The 17,353-nt window shown below is 32.9% G+C and overlaps 3 protein-coding genes across 3 annotated transcripts; 1 reads left to right on the top strand and 2 right to left on the bottom strand.

Annotated features, from left to right (window-relative positions):
* Window positions 1-4,499: 4,499 nt before the first annotated feature.
* LOC133672967 (mitochondrial uncoupling protein 5-like) lies at window positions 4,500-5,721 on the bottom strand. The gene has a single exon (XM_062093541.1). The coding sequence runs from the start codon at window positions 5,570-5,572 to the stop codon at window positions 4,604-4,606; it is 969 nt and encodes a 322-aa protein (XP_061949525.1). The 5' UTR covers window positions 5,573-5,721; the 3' UTR covers window positions 4,500-4,603.
* A 941-nt stretch (window positions 5,722-6,662) lies between these two features.
* LOC133672519 (peptidyl-prolyl cis-trans isomerase FKBP12) lies at window positions 6,663-9,350 on the bottom strand. The gene is made up of 5 exons (XM_062092953.1): window positions 9,178-9,350; window positions 8,551-8,584; window positions 8,350-8,411; window positions 7,629-7,681; window positions 6,663-6,973 (listed from the first exon to the last, which is right to left on the bottom strand). Exons 1-5 carry the CDS (start codon window positions 9,263-9,265, stop codon window positions 6,872-6,874), a joined length of 339 nt encoding a protein of 112 aa, XP_061948937.1. The 5' UTR covers window positions 9,266-9,350; the 3' UTR covers window positions 6,663-6,871.
* Window positions 9,351-15,897: 6,547 nt separating this feature from the next.
* On the top strand, window positions 15,898-17,118 carry LOC133673285 (uncharacterized). The gene has a single exon (XM_062094028.1). The coding sequence runs from the start codon at window positions 15,898-15,900 to the stop codon at window positions 17,116-17,118; it is 1,221 nt and encodes a 406-aa protein (XP_061950012.1).
* Window positions 17,119-17,353: the final 235 nt, after the last annotated feature.

Genomic DNA, 17,353 nt, shown 5'->3' with positions numbered 1-17,353 from the left:
ATGGGAACAAAGTCAAATCGAGCACGACCACGGTGTAGAGAGCCTCGATCCAGAGTGCCAAAACATATCTTTTCCCACGCGGTTTAGATTTTCTTGTAATAAAATAGAATTTTAGCCCAATATTTATTTGAAAATATCAGTATTCTATATTTAAAATCTGAACCAAATTAGTTTATATAAACCTGCAATATATTTATATATATTTTTAACGAATTATGATGTTATTTATAAGCATAAATTTGATTTAACGTTTGTGTATTAGCTTTTTAAAAAATAATAAAATGCAATTTACAAAATGTTTTGGGACTTAATTTATTCGGAATTTAGTATGCACTACCAAATTCATTGCATTGAAAATTATCTCTCTCAAGGTGCATAAGAAGAGAGAATCATCGAAGATATATACGTGCTTCCTAGGCGTGGCGTGGGTTAAAGTTTTCATGATAAAAACTTCTAATCATGTAAATTATTAGACATGTAGCGGGTTGATTTTTGAACCTGATTTTACCGAGTTTTAAAAAAAATGAGTTGATTTGATGATATTTAGGTGATTTAATATTTTTTTATTTAAAAAAACTTGAAATAATATTGTCAAATATATAATTTGATCTCGAACTAATTATAAATCAGCATAATTTAATAACTTAAGAATTATAATATAATTTTTCACAATTATATTGAGTTTATATTTTTTATTATTTATAAAATCTCCTTTTACATTTTATAATGTGATTTATATTTCATTTAATTTTAGCTGAATTTTAAAAAAAATTAATTAAAAGTTGACCCGACTCGATCAAGCTTAAATGACTCTATATAATTTTTATTTAAAGAGAAAAACTTGAAACAACACGTCTAATAACTCACAATTCTGTTGAATTTCTATTATTTGTAAAACTTCCGTTTACTTTTCATAATGTGATTTTTTTTTTTTTTTTTTTGAGGTTCATAGATTTTTGTGTTTCTAAGAATCCATGGACTCGCAGCCAGAGCACTTGAATGGACTGAAACACCATGGGGCTCAGCAGGTCTAACATCCATTTCAACAAAACAAGAGCTGAAGGCTTGAGCTGGGCTAGCCCAAGTCTTCTTTTTTCTGGTATGATTGCAATTATACCAATAATGATAATAAACACCTTAAATCATATAGTCATTAAAATGTGCCATTGCTCATAAGTATCCACTCTACTACTTGCTAATCTAATAATTAAAATACTCATTTCCCATCTCAAGGCAGAGAGAAGGTGATCTACATAGTGCAATTTTGACCCCACAGGAATATATATATATATATATATATATATATATATATATATATATATATATAATAAATTAAAAGAGCCTTGTATTAACTAATAATTAAAAGGGCATCGATTGCAGGCTCCAACTTATGCACACAAAAAAAAAATTCTTGAATATTGAATTTTTAATTGTAGATAGCACTCGTGTATAAAGAAATCCCATAAAATAAATAGTAAAAGTATATAATAAAAAATCAATAATGATGAATTATATTATATATAAATTATTCATGAGAGTGGTGGAGGGAACAAGAATCATAGGGGGCGAACTGATATTTAATCAAAACATCATAAGGTCTTCCCTTTTCAAGGCAATCAAATATGATCCAAATTTTCCTTCTGCTGGCATTGTTCGTCTCTTCCCTTGCTTGTGAACTAAATAATAATCAAATCAATTGCTTCAGTTTCACCCTTTTTTTTTCTTTTTTCATTCAAGGTTTTATTAGCCTTGAACTGCCAATACTCGAGAAAAATATCTCTCTAATCTTCTTATTTCCAAGTGTGATCAAAACCCATCATTAATCTAACAATAATTAATTAGAATTATTGTTAGATTAAGATAATTAGAGGTGTAATTTTCTTATAAATACAAGGTCGACCGGCAATGCATGAAGAATTTAAATATGTGTTTTGAAGAGTGTGAATTAGTCAATAAATATTAAGATATCCATCTAAATTTCTTGTTAGATTATGATAATTAGAGATATAATCTTCTTAGAAATAAAATGACCAATGCAAAAAGAAATTAAGAGGGTGTTTTAAAAAGTATGAATTAATCAATAAATATTACGATATTCATCCAAATACCCGAGTTTCTACCTAATCTGGGCATATAGTTTGGTAAAGTTTGACTCCCTTTCTTGAATCCTCAACAGTCTACGTTTTATGTAGTGGTCATTATTTTTGTACCACTCCTGAGGAAAAAAACACCACCAATTTTAGGCCCTCGATGTTAAAATACGGCCCCACGTATTCCTTTGCTGGAATTTGCTTTTCTTAAGGCACCGAAAGTATAAACACAGTTGTTTTTTAAAATATTTTTTTTAAATAAATTAAAATAATATATATTTTTTATTTTTAAAAAATTATTTTTAACATTAACATATCAAAATAATATAAAAACATTAAAAAATTAATTTAAAGTAAATAAAAAAATAAAAAATAATTATTCTTAGTGATTCAAGTACCCATGGAATCTATATTTGATGTTGAATAAAGAAGGTATAAATGCGTGTAATGAGTCAATATAATGGTGTCATCCACTTGATTCAATGTAAGCAAATGGGGTTTTCGAAGGTGATGATAAGACGGGCATATGGCTCCTGTGTGATACTCGATGTTTTGTAGTGGAGGACGAAAGAGGTGCTCATACATATATATATATATATATATATATATATATATATATATATATATATATATATAAATAACATGGTATATATATATATATATATACCATGTTATTTTTTAGCAAAAGCCTTGATAAAATATAATACAAAAAGTATGTACTATACTATATTATATTAATCTAGTGCTTAATTATACACCTTGCCTCCTTCCCCAGATTGAATCTTTATTGTTAAGTGTCCGGCAAATAGAATAATTTAGCATTCGACTGATTGGGTAAACTCTTTTTCCATTGCAGGCCTTTAAAGTTTAAAACCTGTTTGTTTTTCGTTTTAAATTAATATTTTTTGATGTTTTTAAATCATTTTAATGTGTTAATATCAAAAATAATTTTTTAAAAATAAAAAAATATTATTTTAATGCATTTCTGAGTAAAAAGCACTTTAAAAAACAATCTCTTTTATAAATCAGCTTTAGGAATAATTTTTAAAGGAGAAAAAAATAACTTTAATTCCATAAATTTATTAAATACTGGGAAAGCAAGGTTGTATTTCATAATTTTTATTGGCAATCAAACTAATTCCAGATGAGAAAATAGGCTATAAGTACAAGTATAATTAAAAAAAATAGAGTAAACTCGTATTAATTTAACCATTATTAAAAAATTAAATTGAGGGAAAAAAACAAACAATCGTATTAACTTCACAAACTAATTCATTATTAAAATGTTAAATTGAGGGGAAAAAACAAATAATAATATCTCAATGAATAATATTTTATAAGTTTAACTATAATGATTTTGTTTTTGTTTAATTTAATTTAATTCAATATAATAGTAGGATGGTAAAGAGTTGTCAAATTCGGGCTGCAACTTGCAAGAGTTTGATGGGGATATTTCAACAGACCACTAGGTCTCATGATAAACGTTTTGATCTCCTTGCTTGATGGGTGATTTTCTTTTTTTTTTTCTTTTTTTTACAATATATCGTTGTATTATTTTATATCATTGAACGATTGTAAGTAAAGATTGTGAGGGACAGAATAAGATAATTTATCTTAATTTAATAAGTAAATAGTAAAAAACAAATTTTAATACTTATTTCCCGATGAATATGAATATTTAGATCTAGTAAGTGAAATGAAGTGATTAAATATAAAAAATAATTGTAATTGTGCTAGACAAACTTTTACTTGGGTGTAGAACTACCCGACAATAATACTGTGTTTCAGCATATTGATTCACGTGCAACAAGGACATAATGCAGCATCATTGTTCAAACCACGAGAGCTGAATATTTCTAGCTCATGTCGCTAATGAAATCTTGCTGTAGAAGAGAAGTTGGCCCAGCAAAATGGCTGGTGAGAGAGCGGCTAAACCATGAGGAGTGAAGAGTGAAAATGAATGATTGCTGAACTTGTCTGGGGACATCTCTCCTTGCAGGCTGTATAACGGGCGTAAAATCTAACTATGCTCCAATCTGGCATTATATATGATCATATCTTGCTGTATTTTCATCTTTAATCTGATGATCAGGAAACCCTCAGCAGCTTAAGCTAGCAACGATGAGCTTCGTTGTAGCATCCTGGAGAACCATATGTCGCTGTTAAGGCCCACTTCTGATCATATAGATGCCTTAGGAACTGTGACTGATGGGGTCTAGCAAACTTTTAGCCATGAGCCCAGGAGGTGAAGATGAGGTGAGTGGTCTTTCAAGCATGAAGGAAGAGCTAAGAAGCCACGTTTAGAATCTAGCATTTCATCATCATGATCTGAGGAATTGTATTGCATAACCATAGCTGGCTATTGTTCATGATCATCACTCATGTTCTACCACTCTCTTAGACAAATCATGAAGGAGAATAAAAATTATATTGCTTCCAATATATAATTGAAGTTGAACTAATAAATCAATAAATATATGTGAATTTTTAGCTGAACTCATCATAATTAATAATCAGAAATCTTTAAGTAATTTCCTAACTTGCTCCAGCGTGACAAACAGCACTACTGTAAAAGGTCCCTGCCTTGAAATTGTAGGGATAAACCCCTTGTACAAGGCCATAGGACCCTCTATCCTGATCGTCTTCATTGCACAATCTAATGCACCCTTGTAAGGTGGTTCCACTCCGGGCTCAACCTTCATATTCATAACTCTAGTCTTGATCACATCAATGGGGTTTGAAGCAACAGAAGCAACAAAACCAGCCACAAAACTTGCCGTAACATGGGTCCCAATCCCATCATTCATCAAACCCTTCTCCAAAATCATCTCCTTGGCTTGATCATATGTTGCAAGCTGTGATGCAGTCACAATCATTGCACGATTGATTGTAAGACCTGAACCGCGCCATAAGCTGGCAACACCCTCATGCTTTGACATTTGACCTAGGGCATCCACAACACTCTTGTAGTTTCTACGTTGTTCAATAGGGAGACGCCCATCAGCCTGCATACGAACCATTGCCACATCTGCAGGGTTACCAACTGCCGCCCCGACAGCACCAGAGATCAATCCAGCCACTATCTTACGTGCAAGTGGCATGTTATTAGTATCCGAATCAGTCCATTTATGTTTGAGGACATCATAAAGGCCCATACGAGTGGTGGAGTATAGGGTTTGGCGTAGTATGGTGGCGGAGACACCGGAGAAAAGGGCATTAGCACCTTCGGATTGGATGATACGTAGACCAATGGAAAGGGGCCCAACACGGGGTGGAGGAGGGACTTCTAGGGTGGTTGGTAAGGATATGTTGGCAGCAGAGCTCAAGGCAAAAGCAGGGCGATAGGATTGTAAGGCAGATGGATTTGGGATGTGGGATTCACCTTGAAGTTGCATCCGGACCTTGATTAAATCTAGAGGGTGTGTGGAAGCTCCAGCAATGATGGAGGCAATACCACCTTCAGCAAAACCTTTCAAACCCATGTTATGATTTCTAATGGAATTTTCGAAGGCTGATATATTGATCAAACAAAGAGTTGAATTAATTGGGAATTCTTACAGAGAATTGAAGAAAGTGATTATGGGAGAAAGAAGTGAGCTGCGATGTGTTGATGAGTGTTAAGAGTATCATCCATGTTTATATACAGAGAGTCGAATGAGAGAAGGGAAAGAACATAGAGACCTTCTTGACTCCTGGACGCGGCTATCTCACTTCCAGATATCGTTGACTGTGCTGTACTGCTTGGTGTGCTTGCTTGTTCAAAGGTGATTTTTTGTGACCGATATTGGCAGTATCGGTTTGACTGACTTCAAAATAGCTAAAAGTATGCCATACAATTCAACTTGACAAAGTGGGTGCCACTTGTGGAATTATATGGGATGCTTATTTATTGGAAATGTTCTGTGTTTTGTCCTCTGTGCTACCTGCCACATCTCATTTCAGCTGCGGCACTTTTTGGTTGAAATTGTCCACTTTGTTTGAAAACTCAGACCAGCCCACCAACCAGCAATTTTCGAGGATTGTTGACAATATCACAGAAAGTCTCTTGTTTTTTCTGCGTTTGTGCGCGTTTGCCAGTGGGAGGAGGGCTGATACTGATGTGTCATGTGAAGGTGACTGCTAGAGATCAGAGGTCTTGACCCTAACAAAACTCCATTCCATTTAAGAAGCTTGCCTCAGATCAAGGCTTGTCAGAAAACCAAAATTGCTTCTTCTTTTTTTCCTGTTATTTGATTTCGCCAACACATTGTTTATTTTTGTGGTTTAGGTAATTTTAAAAAGTACATTCAACTTGAAACAATATTAAATTGGTATTTTTTTAATATTTTTATATAATTTTAACGTGCTAATATTAAAAATAAAAAAAATCTGAAAAATAAAAATTATTTTAATATATTTTTAAATTAAAAATACTTTTAAAAAACAATCTCCAGCGTCTATTTGCTGTAGGGTGAACGCAAGCAAGGATGCCAATTACTTGTTTGATTAAAGAGCATGTCATGGTGCTCATAACCACTAATCAATTCCACAAGCTATCAGGTCATATGGTGGCACGAAACAAAGCATAAAACATGAGAAAACTGAGTGCTTCATTATGCTTGGCACCAAATCATGCTCATTTCAAGATGATGAAATGTTTAACCAAGCTACAAACCTTGTTCCTAGTAAGAGAACAAGAGTAAATAGCTCCATCTTAAACATATTACATGTTCATCAAACGCTGGGAGATAATACTCATGTCTATGACATGTTATTTAGAATAGCCTCCTCCCACGATTTACTCACTCCAAACTTATGACTTCAATCTCAAAATCCAGGACCGAGTTTGGTTGTATTCCCCAAGCTGGAAATCCACCAGCTCCATAAGCATAGTCAGGAGAACACTGAAAAATCATTCAAGATAATTTGTAGTTAGATATAGAAACTTTAGAGAGCAACACAATCCAATTCTTGATCTATCAAGGAGCATGCTTACATAAGTATGCTGTAGCTATTTGTAAGCAGTTCAAAGGATCAGAGTATAGATGGAAAAATGTTAAAAGTTTCAGCAATTGGAGTGTTCTTAATTTTAACAAATATTGAAACAAATAATAATAATAAAGTAAAGGGTAACTGTAACCTGCAACAAAATCTCAGAATTACTCGCTCAGAGGAGAATATGGGTGAGTGGTGAGCCACAGTGAATGTGAAGGAGGAAGAAAAGAAAAAAGCATGATTATTTTTATTTTTACATAATATGATGGTAAGTGATTTGAATAGAGAGGATTGATTTCCTACAATTTTCAATTATTTGGAAAGTATCCCTAGATACTATTAGAATTGCAAGCTACATGAAAATACATATCTCAAACAATATCAATCCGTTTGCTCAAAAGTGACACTTTTAAGATTTTTCTGTGATCACAGAAACATTGTGTTCCTTGCCTTTGCCAACAATAATTCAACTGGAACCACAAAATGGTGATTCTTATTTCACTTGATGCATGAGAGACTGTTTTATTGGTGGCATTGAAAAAATACAGAATAATAAGGAAATACCCGCAGGCGAGCAACTTCTCCCACTTGCATTCCCATGACACCTTCATCCCATCCTGCAATAAATTGAATGGGATAATAAGTTCATCAAAACATATCCTATTAAGCATTTACAAACAGAGGCAAATTGGCCATCTAAAGCAGCGATTCTATTAACTTGACAGTTGATACGTAACATGCTTATAACCAATGAAAACTACAAGGCTGTAATGAAATTGAATACACAAAGAAAGCATGCAGTTGGATCTATCAAGAAATAGGCATTTCATTTCCTCCGTAAAGCACACAGTAAAATTTCTGGTAATGCAAGAACTTTCTTGTTTAGAAAAATATACTCAGTGCACCTAACATGTGTAATATTTCATCAACAAAAAAGAATAGCCAGAAAAAATCTGCAAATCTTCCTACATCAAGAAAAGAGGAGTTAGTGGCCACAAAAGAAAAGGCAGAATGAAGAGCAAAGTAGGGAAACAAGCACTGGCATCAGCAAATTGTTAGAATTTTCTTCATTTCTTCCATCTCAGGGTCAATTGTTTTCATGTTCACATCACCACTAAAATCATGAGGCGAAGAAATAGAGAAAGCAAATAGCTACTACTATTCATCAACATAGCTTTTAAAAAGTACACATGATCCTATAGTCAAACCCTTGCTTATTTTCACTGAATGAAAGTAAACGAAAAGATTGTTATTTGTAGCAAACACAATGATAGCAGGCTCCTACCCTTTATGACAGATCCTTGGCCAATTTTGAACGCGAAAGGCTTTTGCCCTGGATCCTTGGTGCTGAAATAAAACAATCAACCAAACAAATAAGAAACACAGAATTCAACTCCACAAATCGCAAGCCTACAACAAAGAATACAACTTTTCGAATAAAAAAGTTTCCAATTGCAACAAAATAAAACAACACAATCCTCCTCACCTCCAAAACTTCTGTGAGAGATCACGATTTTTCCCTGCATAAAAAAACAACCAACATCACTCCTGTATTTTAATTCTTTATTCAATGATACAGAAGCAATCTATTTCACTCTTCAAGCATTATCTCCCTAACCCACAAAAAAAATGAGAACTTCTTCACCTCCTTGAACTCAAATCACAAACACGACTCAAAAAACCCTTATATTATAACATCTAACCCAATCCTTTCACCAAACAATAAACACACCCAATAACTACTAAGCTCTTTCGCACTCCATGCTTCTTTACTAACCCCCCCCCCCCCCCACCCACCCAAAAAAAAAAAAACAAAAACAAAATCAAAACTTTTTCTCCCTCAACTCAAACTCACAAAACCCACCTCGAGAAACCCTAAATTACAACATCTAGCCCTAATAATTCCACGAATTAAAAGGCACACCCGATAACAATCTCATAAACCCATATAGAAAAAACCAAACTTTCACAATATTGTAAAACTAAAATCCCAAGTCTCTATACTTTCATAGATTCTATCAGTAATCAGACAGAAAGCAATAGACTTCCTAACTTGCAAATCAAAATAAGTAAATAAAAATAGGGTTTTGTCAAAAAAAAAGAGCTAGCTAACCAAAACCAGTGCAATGAACGGTCACGTTTTGACCAGCAGTTGGTTTGGGACCAGTTCCGGGTCTGATAACTTGTTTCTCCACTCCCATTTTTGTGTTATTGTCGACTTCTGAGCTTAGCTTTGCTTTGCTTGTAGATATCTGTGCTGCTGCGGTTTTTTTTCGATCTACAGTTCTATAGTGCCACCGAATGGTTTTCACACGTGCCTTGCACGTGATGAGATGAATGAATATTGTTAAAATGATTATTTATTTATTTTTATATAGGAAAGATGATATTTTCCGTTTGAAATTTAAAACGCAAAGATAAATAGTGGTATCTGTGTTTAACCAATGCATTTTTAGTGACTTTTACTGGATTATTGTTACGTACAGGCTATGCCGTGGATTCCGATATAAAAAAAATATTCAAGTGCTCATGTTTTCTGGTTAAAGAACTTACAACGTTATAAAGGTTAATATGATATGATATAGTTAATTCTGTGAGTTTAAAAATAATATATATAATTAGTAAAAATATAATTTGATTAATATATATATATTTAAGATGGTATTTTTAAAAAAATATTAAAATAATAGTATATTGGATCAACACGGGTTCACTTGTTAAATTCACAACTCATGTCATGAGACCGTGATAGTCCCGTAAAAAACAAATTGAAACAACTTATAAAGCCTAATTCTAAATTAATCTAATGTTGAATGATAAAATTAAAAAAAAATAATTAAAAAATGATATAAAAAAAAGACTCAAATCAACTTCGGTTAATTTGTCAAACCCACAACTCAGGTCATGAAACAATGATAATCCTATAGAAAACAAATCCAAACAAAGAATGAAACTCAATTCTCAATCAACCCAATATTTAAGGATTAAAATTAAAAAAAAAACAATTCAATTAATAAAAAAACACAAAACAATTACTAGGTAAATTCATCAAATTTGTGACTGACATTATGATATTATGATAATCTCATAAAAAAAATTATGAAATTCAATTCTTAATCAATCCATTATTGAATGATAAAATTGAAAAACAAAATTCAATTAAAAAAACCCAAAAAGAATTTACATTAACTTGTCAAACTCGTGATTTTGATCATGAGATCGAGAAAATCTCATATAATTATTTATTTGAATGAAATTTAATAAAAAAAAAGAAAAAAAACATGATAACCCTAATAAACAAATGTCAAGCCCCTGCCTAAAAAGAGAACGTCGTATGTGAGGTTACAAGGCCAAGCCCGCGCACTTGGATGTGCATTTTTTTTATTGGTAAATGGGGAGATTGTCTACCCTTATTTTCATGTAAGAAATAAATTAGATGATATGTCATCTGTAGTTCTACCACCAACCATCTTAAGTGACTGGAAAGTCGGGTCTCCAATGTTTTGAACTTTAAAACCCCATTTCTCAACCTTTTTCTTTATCTAAAAATACCTAAACACACCTTAGTAACATAAATAAACTCATTGATAGCCTTAAATTAGCTAAAAACTGGTTGAACACTTAGATTCAATCTAAATCCAAAAAAATTATTGAGTCCAAATCTACTTTTTTAAACAAAACGAAGGCTAAAAAAATACTCTAATGAAACTCCTCTAATCAAATAAAACTCATTAAAACTAATATTGAGTTTTTTCATGGTCATAATCGAGGCAACAAACATATTCTCCATCCTTTCCTGTTTGTTAACCATCCATTCTCTCATCTCTCTCACTCGGATATTGAAATAAAATAAAAATGAAGTTTGGATATTGAAATGAAATAAAATAAAAATGAAGTTGAAGACCAAAATAGGAAAAACACATTAAACAAGGATTATAAATAAAAACATTGAAAAAACAACTTAGCGGGCTAAAAATGCTAAAAACACGCCTCAACTGTAGTATATAAAAAAGAGTCTATGAATTTGTTTTAGTGTCAATTTTGATCCTTAAGTTTTAATTATGTTTAATTAAGAAAGTCAAATTTGATTTTCCAAATAGAACATCGATTTAATGTTAGAATGTTTTTTAAGTACTTTGAGAAACTCTATGCGATGTCATTTGAAATAAATTATTGATCATAATTCTAAATAAAATATATTTAGAAGGATAATATTAAAAAAATAATAATTCAATAACCAAAAAAGGAGCCAAGACAAAAAATAATAATGGGGAAACACTATTTCAACCCACATTGTTTCATACGTGTGGGGGACAAAGTTCACCACACACCTTTAGGTTTTTTTTTTTTTGTAATTCCCTCCTATACATGGTAAAATAAATTAGCCTATGATTTTCAAACAATTTGATTCATTTATATTTTTTTATTTGAAAGATAACAGTTTTCGAGTCAATTTATATATTAATGCAATATAAATTATTTTTAACTGTCAAATTTATCATTTAGGAGCGCATGATGAGGTTTTAGTGTAAAAAAACTGAAGCTTATGTCAAAAGAAATTATGCATATAAAGAAAACATTGTAGATTGTAATAGTATTTCACTGTAATATCCCACATGGGTGGGTGATGGAGTGATAACTAGCCTTATTAAAAGTGCTGGTTACTGAATTGTCACTGGTTGTCCGGTTGTGTCGATGGGGTCGTTGGGCTTCTTAAGGGGATAGATTGTAATATCCCACATCGGGGGGTGAGGAAGTAGTAGCTAATCTCATTAAGAGTGTTGATTGCTGACTTGTCATACGTGTTTTGGGGCATCAGACTCAGAGATGGGCTCACATCACCAGGAACAAAACCGTGAGGGCAGTAAGACCCAAAGCGGACAATATATGGCAGGTTGGGTCGGGTTGTTACATTCACAATGCTCTCTCTCTCTCTCTAATTTTCTTGGTCCATTGGTTTTTTTTCATTTTGGTCCTTTTTTTCTTATTTGTTCCTTTGAGGTTGCATTTATTTGAGATTGGTTTTAGTAATTTGTTTTGATTGCCTAGGTTATGGGATCCCGGGATGTCAAGAAAAGATTTTGTCTCTCAACTTATGCTTGGTTTGAAAAACTTGAATAAAATTTTATTGATTTAAAAATATTGAAGCTATTGAGAAATTTGAAATAAAAAATATTTAGTCCTTTTCTCTTGAAAGAATCAGGGACTTGATTGTATGAACAATGAAAAGATCAACCCTTTTATTTCCCATAAGTTTTTTTCAATTGATCCTTTCACATTGAGTTTATTTTGGATTGGATTTAACAATATTTTTTGGTTGTTTAAATATGAGAATCCTATGGAGTCGAGGAAAAATATTGACATACAATTGCTGATTAGTTTTGCAAAATAAAATTCAATTTTATTTATTTATAATAATGAAGGCTTGAGATACCAAATTTAAAAATAAAAACAATTACAGGGAGTTGGGTTAATAGGTGATGGCAAAGAGGCTAGTGTGTTCAATGCATGTACTAGCGTTTGAATGAGGTCATCACGCTCTAGCAATGTCTATGGATTCCTCTGGTGTCATAATGTTGCTTTTCTTGATGGCATTAAATTTGTTTTGGAAACTTATTAGTGATGAAGTGGCACATGTATAAGTTGAAGGAGCATATAGTTCCTTTTTCCTTTTCTTTTGTTATATCCTTTCTTTCTCTTCTCATCGGTTTTCATGCACGTAAAGCATAATGATATTTCTTCTCTAAATAGCAAGGTGTCTTGCCATTTTATTTTTGTGTTAAATTCGGTTCTCGTTATTTTAATTGATATTTATTTTTTAATCTTTTTTTAAATTGATTTTTTTTAATTTCATCCCTCGACATTAGGTTGGTTAGGCATTGAATTTCATGAATTTTTTTTTTAATTTTATTTTTATGAAGTAATCTAGTCCTCATAACCTGACATATAAGTTTGGAAAGTTAGTCCAGATTGATTTCAGTCTTATTATGTCTTTTTTTTTATTTTTTACTTTTCATTCTTCAACATTAGTCTTCATATTGGTTTTTGCTTTAATTTATATAGGGTCATCCCGGTCTTGTGACATAAGTTGTGAGTTTGGTGGGTTAGCCCGAGTTGACTCAAGTCATTTAAAAAGATGAATTATTTTTTTTAATTTCAATATTCAACATTGAGTTTGTTTGAGAATTGAGCTTCATATTTTTTTTTAATTTAATTTTTATAGGGTTATGATGATTTCATGACCCGAGTCATAGTTTAGCAAGTCATCTCGAGTTGATTCAATCGGTTTTTTTATCCTTTTCAAAATTGATATATTTTTAATTTTATTCTTCGTATCCATAATTTTTCCTTGATTATTTTTCGAGCTAGAAAACAGTTTTTAAATAATGCCTTTATATTTTTTTACATTTTTTTTTATCTAATCCAACAGAGTGCAAGCAAATCATCTAGTACAGACTATAATAAGGAGTTTGGTTTAGCTAAACACCATATTTTCTATCTTTAATTTTTATTTTATTATAGTGGCAAGGCTTTCTGTTTTTGGCGGAGAAAAGGAGAATCCTAAAATTAAATTGGACCATTACTCCTGTAAAAAAAATCTACTGACGAAAAAAAAAAAGAAAAAGATCTAAAACCTAGAAATAGGGTATCATAATTCATTAAACTAGTTATGGATGTATCATATTATAGTTAAGAGACTTGGTCTGATCTATAACCTTAGTTAAAACTTGGGTTATAGATTGATCCAATTCTGTTTTAGTTTTTATCCAAAATAATATTATTTTTTAATAAAAAATAAAATAAAATAAAAATAATAACAATAACAATAACAATAACAATAATAATAATAATATGACTTCACATAGTTTTTTTTTTTTAAAAGATGGTCAAATCTTATAAATCATTAAACTAGTTATAGATATATAAGATTATAGATAAGAGACTCAATTGGACTCTTAATGTATCTTAAAATCTAGATCAATGTTAACTCGAGTCTATTTATTGACATGTATTCAAAATAATGTTATTTTAAAAACAATTAGAAACTCATTCATATTGCCTTGATTTTTATTTTTTAAAATGTTGGTGGAATATCATTTGAATTTTGACTAGATCACTCTAGTTGTGGGTTAACTTACTAATCACCCAGATTTTCCCTGTCAATTACATGAGCGGTCCAAAACAAAACTGAATTAATCTAGAGTTAGGGCTCAAATCATGAATTTTCTAGTCAACCCGCCAGCCAAGACCTATTTTCAGAACAGAGTGTCAACATAGGACTAAACAAAATTTCAAGTAGTCCATCATTAACCAAAGATCTAGAAGCCTGTAATGATGTAAATCAAACTTAAAAACACTTTTTACATGTGAATTGTTGGTTGATATGATAAATGGATTTCTTTATATTATAAAAGAACATGTTAAGTTGGTTTTCGAAGATGGATTTAGCCTTGACACCCCAAACTTAGTTTAAAGATTACGTTAAGAAAAAAATAATACTTGAGGTCATGGCTTAGTGGAGAAAGTGACTTGTTTCTTTTCTCTACACCTGAGTTCGATCCTTTCTATACATGTCTATTACCCTTGTAGTGCCTTACATGTTCACTAGGCTTGCAGAATAGTCAGTGGACCTGAAGATTAGTTGTGGTGTTCGTAAACTGACCCGGACACCCCGAGTTATATATATATAAAAGATTAAGTAAAAAAAAAACTTCATTTTAATTAAGGAATCAAGGGATCGATCGATTAATACGTGAAACGAAAACGAAATACATGAAGGACCAATAAGTGTGCATGAAATACATCAGGGACCAAGAGCATGAAAGGGAAAAAGGCCCTTCTCAATTAAGGATTCTGTAGCATCTGTCGGTGATGATAAACAAGAGACAGGATGTACCACCTCATTGAAAATTAATAGTTTAAAACCCTTGTAAAGCAAGCATCCATCATAATTAATGAAGTAATTATTTGAGTTGAAAATGCAGTAAAGTGATTATTATTTTTTAATTATTTTTTTGTTTTTAATAATAACAATTCAAGATTATTAAAACATAATAAAAGAAACCCAACTCATAACCTCTCTGATATTATCTCCACACACACAAGAAAGATAGACATCCTTCCTTAATTAAGACACTGTTCTCACACGGCAAGCTGAAAAAACCTAATTAAAGTAAAAGAAATTCAAGAAATCTAAGCTTAGCCAACAAACTGAGAAGTTTACAACTCATCCATCAAGCGCACATTTTTAGCCCATTATTTCTCCATTGCTACACCCTATAAAACCAACACGACCCCTTTTTTCCCATCGATCTTGACCTCACATTACACAACACAACAAAGCCTATTCACATTCCATACACCCACAACCATCTGTCTCTCTCTTCTTGGTCTCTCTCGTTTCTGGCTCTCCAAACACAGGTCTTGTTGTGTTTCAGATTTCTGAATGACATTTGGGTGAGTTCTAGGAATCTGAAATGTGAATGGCTGGTTCTGATCTGATCTGGGTTTGGTGAGGAAAAAAAAGAAGAGAAGAGAGAGATAGAAAGTATGGAAATTGAGAGAATTAAGGTGCTGTTGCTCCTTTGGTGTAGAATCAAAAGTACTCGTGTGGCCCTCGTGGGTGGAAACCACACAGCTTCCAGGTTTTGCACTCGCTAAAGATCATTCTTTTCTTGGTGTTTTAGTCTCATTTCCTTCAAGGAATCAATCTTTGTTTATATATCAAAGTTCTTGGCTTTTGCTACTTAGAAAGAAAGCTTGAAACTTTACGCGATTGTAGATTCAAATTCATTGTTTTGAGTGAGAGCTCGAGGTGGAAACGTGAAAAGATATGGATGTGGCTCGTGGGTTGTCGGCTAAGAATCTAAATGGGATCAAGCATTTGCAGAATGGAGGGATTGGCTTGAATTCAGATGCCATTTTGGTGCTTAAGCTTCCTGATTCGCGAGTAATGCGTGTTGTGTCTCGCTCCTTCTTTTTGGCCATGCTTGTTCTTACACTGCCATTTGTGGTGTCCATTTTAAGGGAACTTGATTCAAGTTCTTATTATGATGACCCCGGTTCTGCTTCATTTGATCTTGAATCCTTCGATCTGTTGTTGCAAGATCTGGCCAAGGAGGGCCTTATCAAGAAGGGCGATAAAGCTCTCATTGTTTGCTCCGGCGTCGGGGCTGTAGTTGATACTTCAAGATTCTTGAATGACAATGATATTGACTTCGTGTCGGAATCTGATTTGGAGCAAGAAAGATTGTTCCCGAATGCAACATTTGATTTTGCATTGACATTGCGCATTGGAGATGCTAGATTTGTTGATCGTGTTGTGAAAGTTGGAGGCATTTTGGTTTCTCAATTGAGCAGTGACCCCTCAAATGCTTTCCAAAAGCTGTCAAATTACAGAGCTGTGTATCTTCGGCGATATGATTCAACCATAGTGGCAATGAGGAAAACAAGTTTGGTGAATCAGTTAGTAGTTTCCTCAGCAAAGAGGCGGCCTCTGCAGCTGGCATTGGATGCCAAGAAAACAGCATTGCAAGGCTTGGAAGATGTTCTGCTTGAGCCTCCGCGGAAGGCTCTGGCCAAATCTAGAGTGTACTTGAAGAGATTCAAATATCTACCCAACTTGTTGGGAGATTCTTTAGAAGATTACTCACGTCGAGTTTTCATCCATGCGGGTTTGCATGAGGAGAAGAAAGGTGCAATGCAATGGTTTAATGAAAACTATCCAACTAGGAATCAAGACTTTGAGTTTCACAGCATAAACACGTCACCTGAAGGACATTCTAAGAGGGTGGCATCACCTGCTGATGTTTCGAACTGGCTGATGAAGAATGTGAGGGAAGATGAGTTTGTTGTGATGAAAGCAGAAGCAGAAGTAGCTGAGGAGATGATGAAGAGGAAGACCATTGGTTTGGTGGATGAACTGTTTTTGGAGTGCAACAACCAATGGAAAAATGGGGAAAGAAAGAAGAGCAAGAGGGCTTATTGGGAATGTGTAACACTTTATGGAAGGCTGAGGGACGAGGGAGTTGCTGTGCATCAATGGTGGGATTGAAGAGGGAGACAAACAGACCCTCACATCAATGGCCTCTGAGTGTGTTTTGTGATCATTTTGTTATCTTGGGATTTTAGTAGCTAAACCTATAATATGGTTTTATCTAAACTCAAACCTCTTGTTGGTTTTGTGTTATTCTAAGAAGCACAGCATCTGATTTGCTGTTGGGAGGGGCAGCGGCTATGCTCCTTTGTCCTCCCCCTGACTCTTGTTGATGTCAGTGGGAATAAAATTA

Source organism: Populus nigra, chromosome 14 (genome assembly GCF_951802175.1).
Source record: "Populus nigra chromosome 14, ddPopNigr1.1, whole genome shotgun sequence".
NCBI classification, from domain to species: domain Eukaryota; kingdom Viridiplantae; phylum Streptophyta; class Magnoliopsida; order Malpighiales; family Salicaceae; genus Populus; species Populus nigra.
Note: the sequence above shows the minus strand (reverse complement) of the source record. Positions and strands in the feature narration are given on the sequence as shown.

Coding starts and splice junctions, on each gene's coding strand:
- LOC133672967 (XM_062093541.1), bottom strand. CDS start 5,572: ATGGGTTTGAAAGGTTTTGCTGAAGGTGGTATTGCCTCCATCATTGCT.
- LOC133672519 (XM_062092953.1), bottom strand. CDS start 9,265: ATGGGAGTGGAGAAACAAGTTATCAGACCCGGAACTGGTCCCAAACCA. Junction 8,585..9,177: donor CGTTCATTGCACTGGTTTTG/GTTAGCTAGCTC, acceptor TTTTTTATGCAG/GGAAAAATCGTGATCTCTCA. Junction 8,412..8,550: donor CTCTCACAGAAGTTTTGGAG/GTGAGGAGGATT, acceptor GTTTTATTTCAG/CACCAAGGATCCAGGGCAAA.
- LOC133673285 (XM_062094028.1), top strand. CDS start 15,898: ATGGATGTGGCTCGTGGGTTGTCGGCTAAGAATCTAAATGGGATCAAG.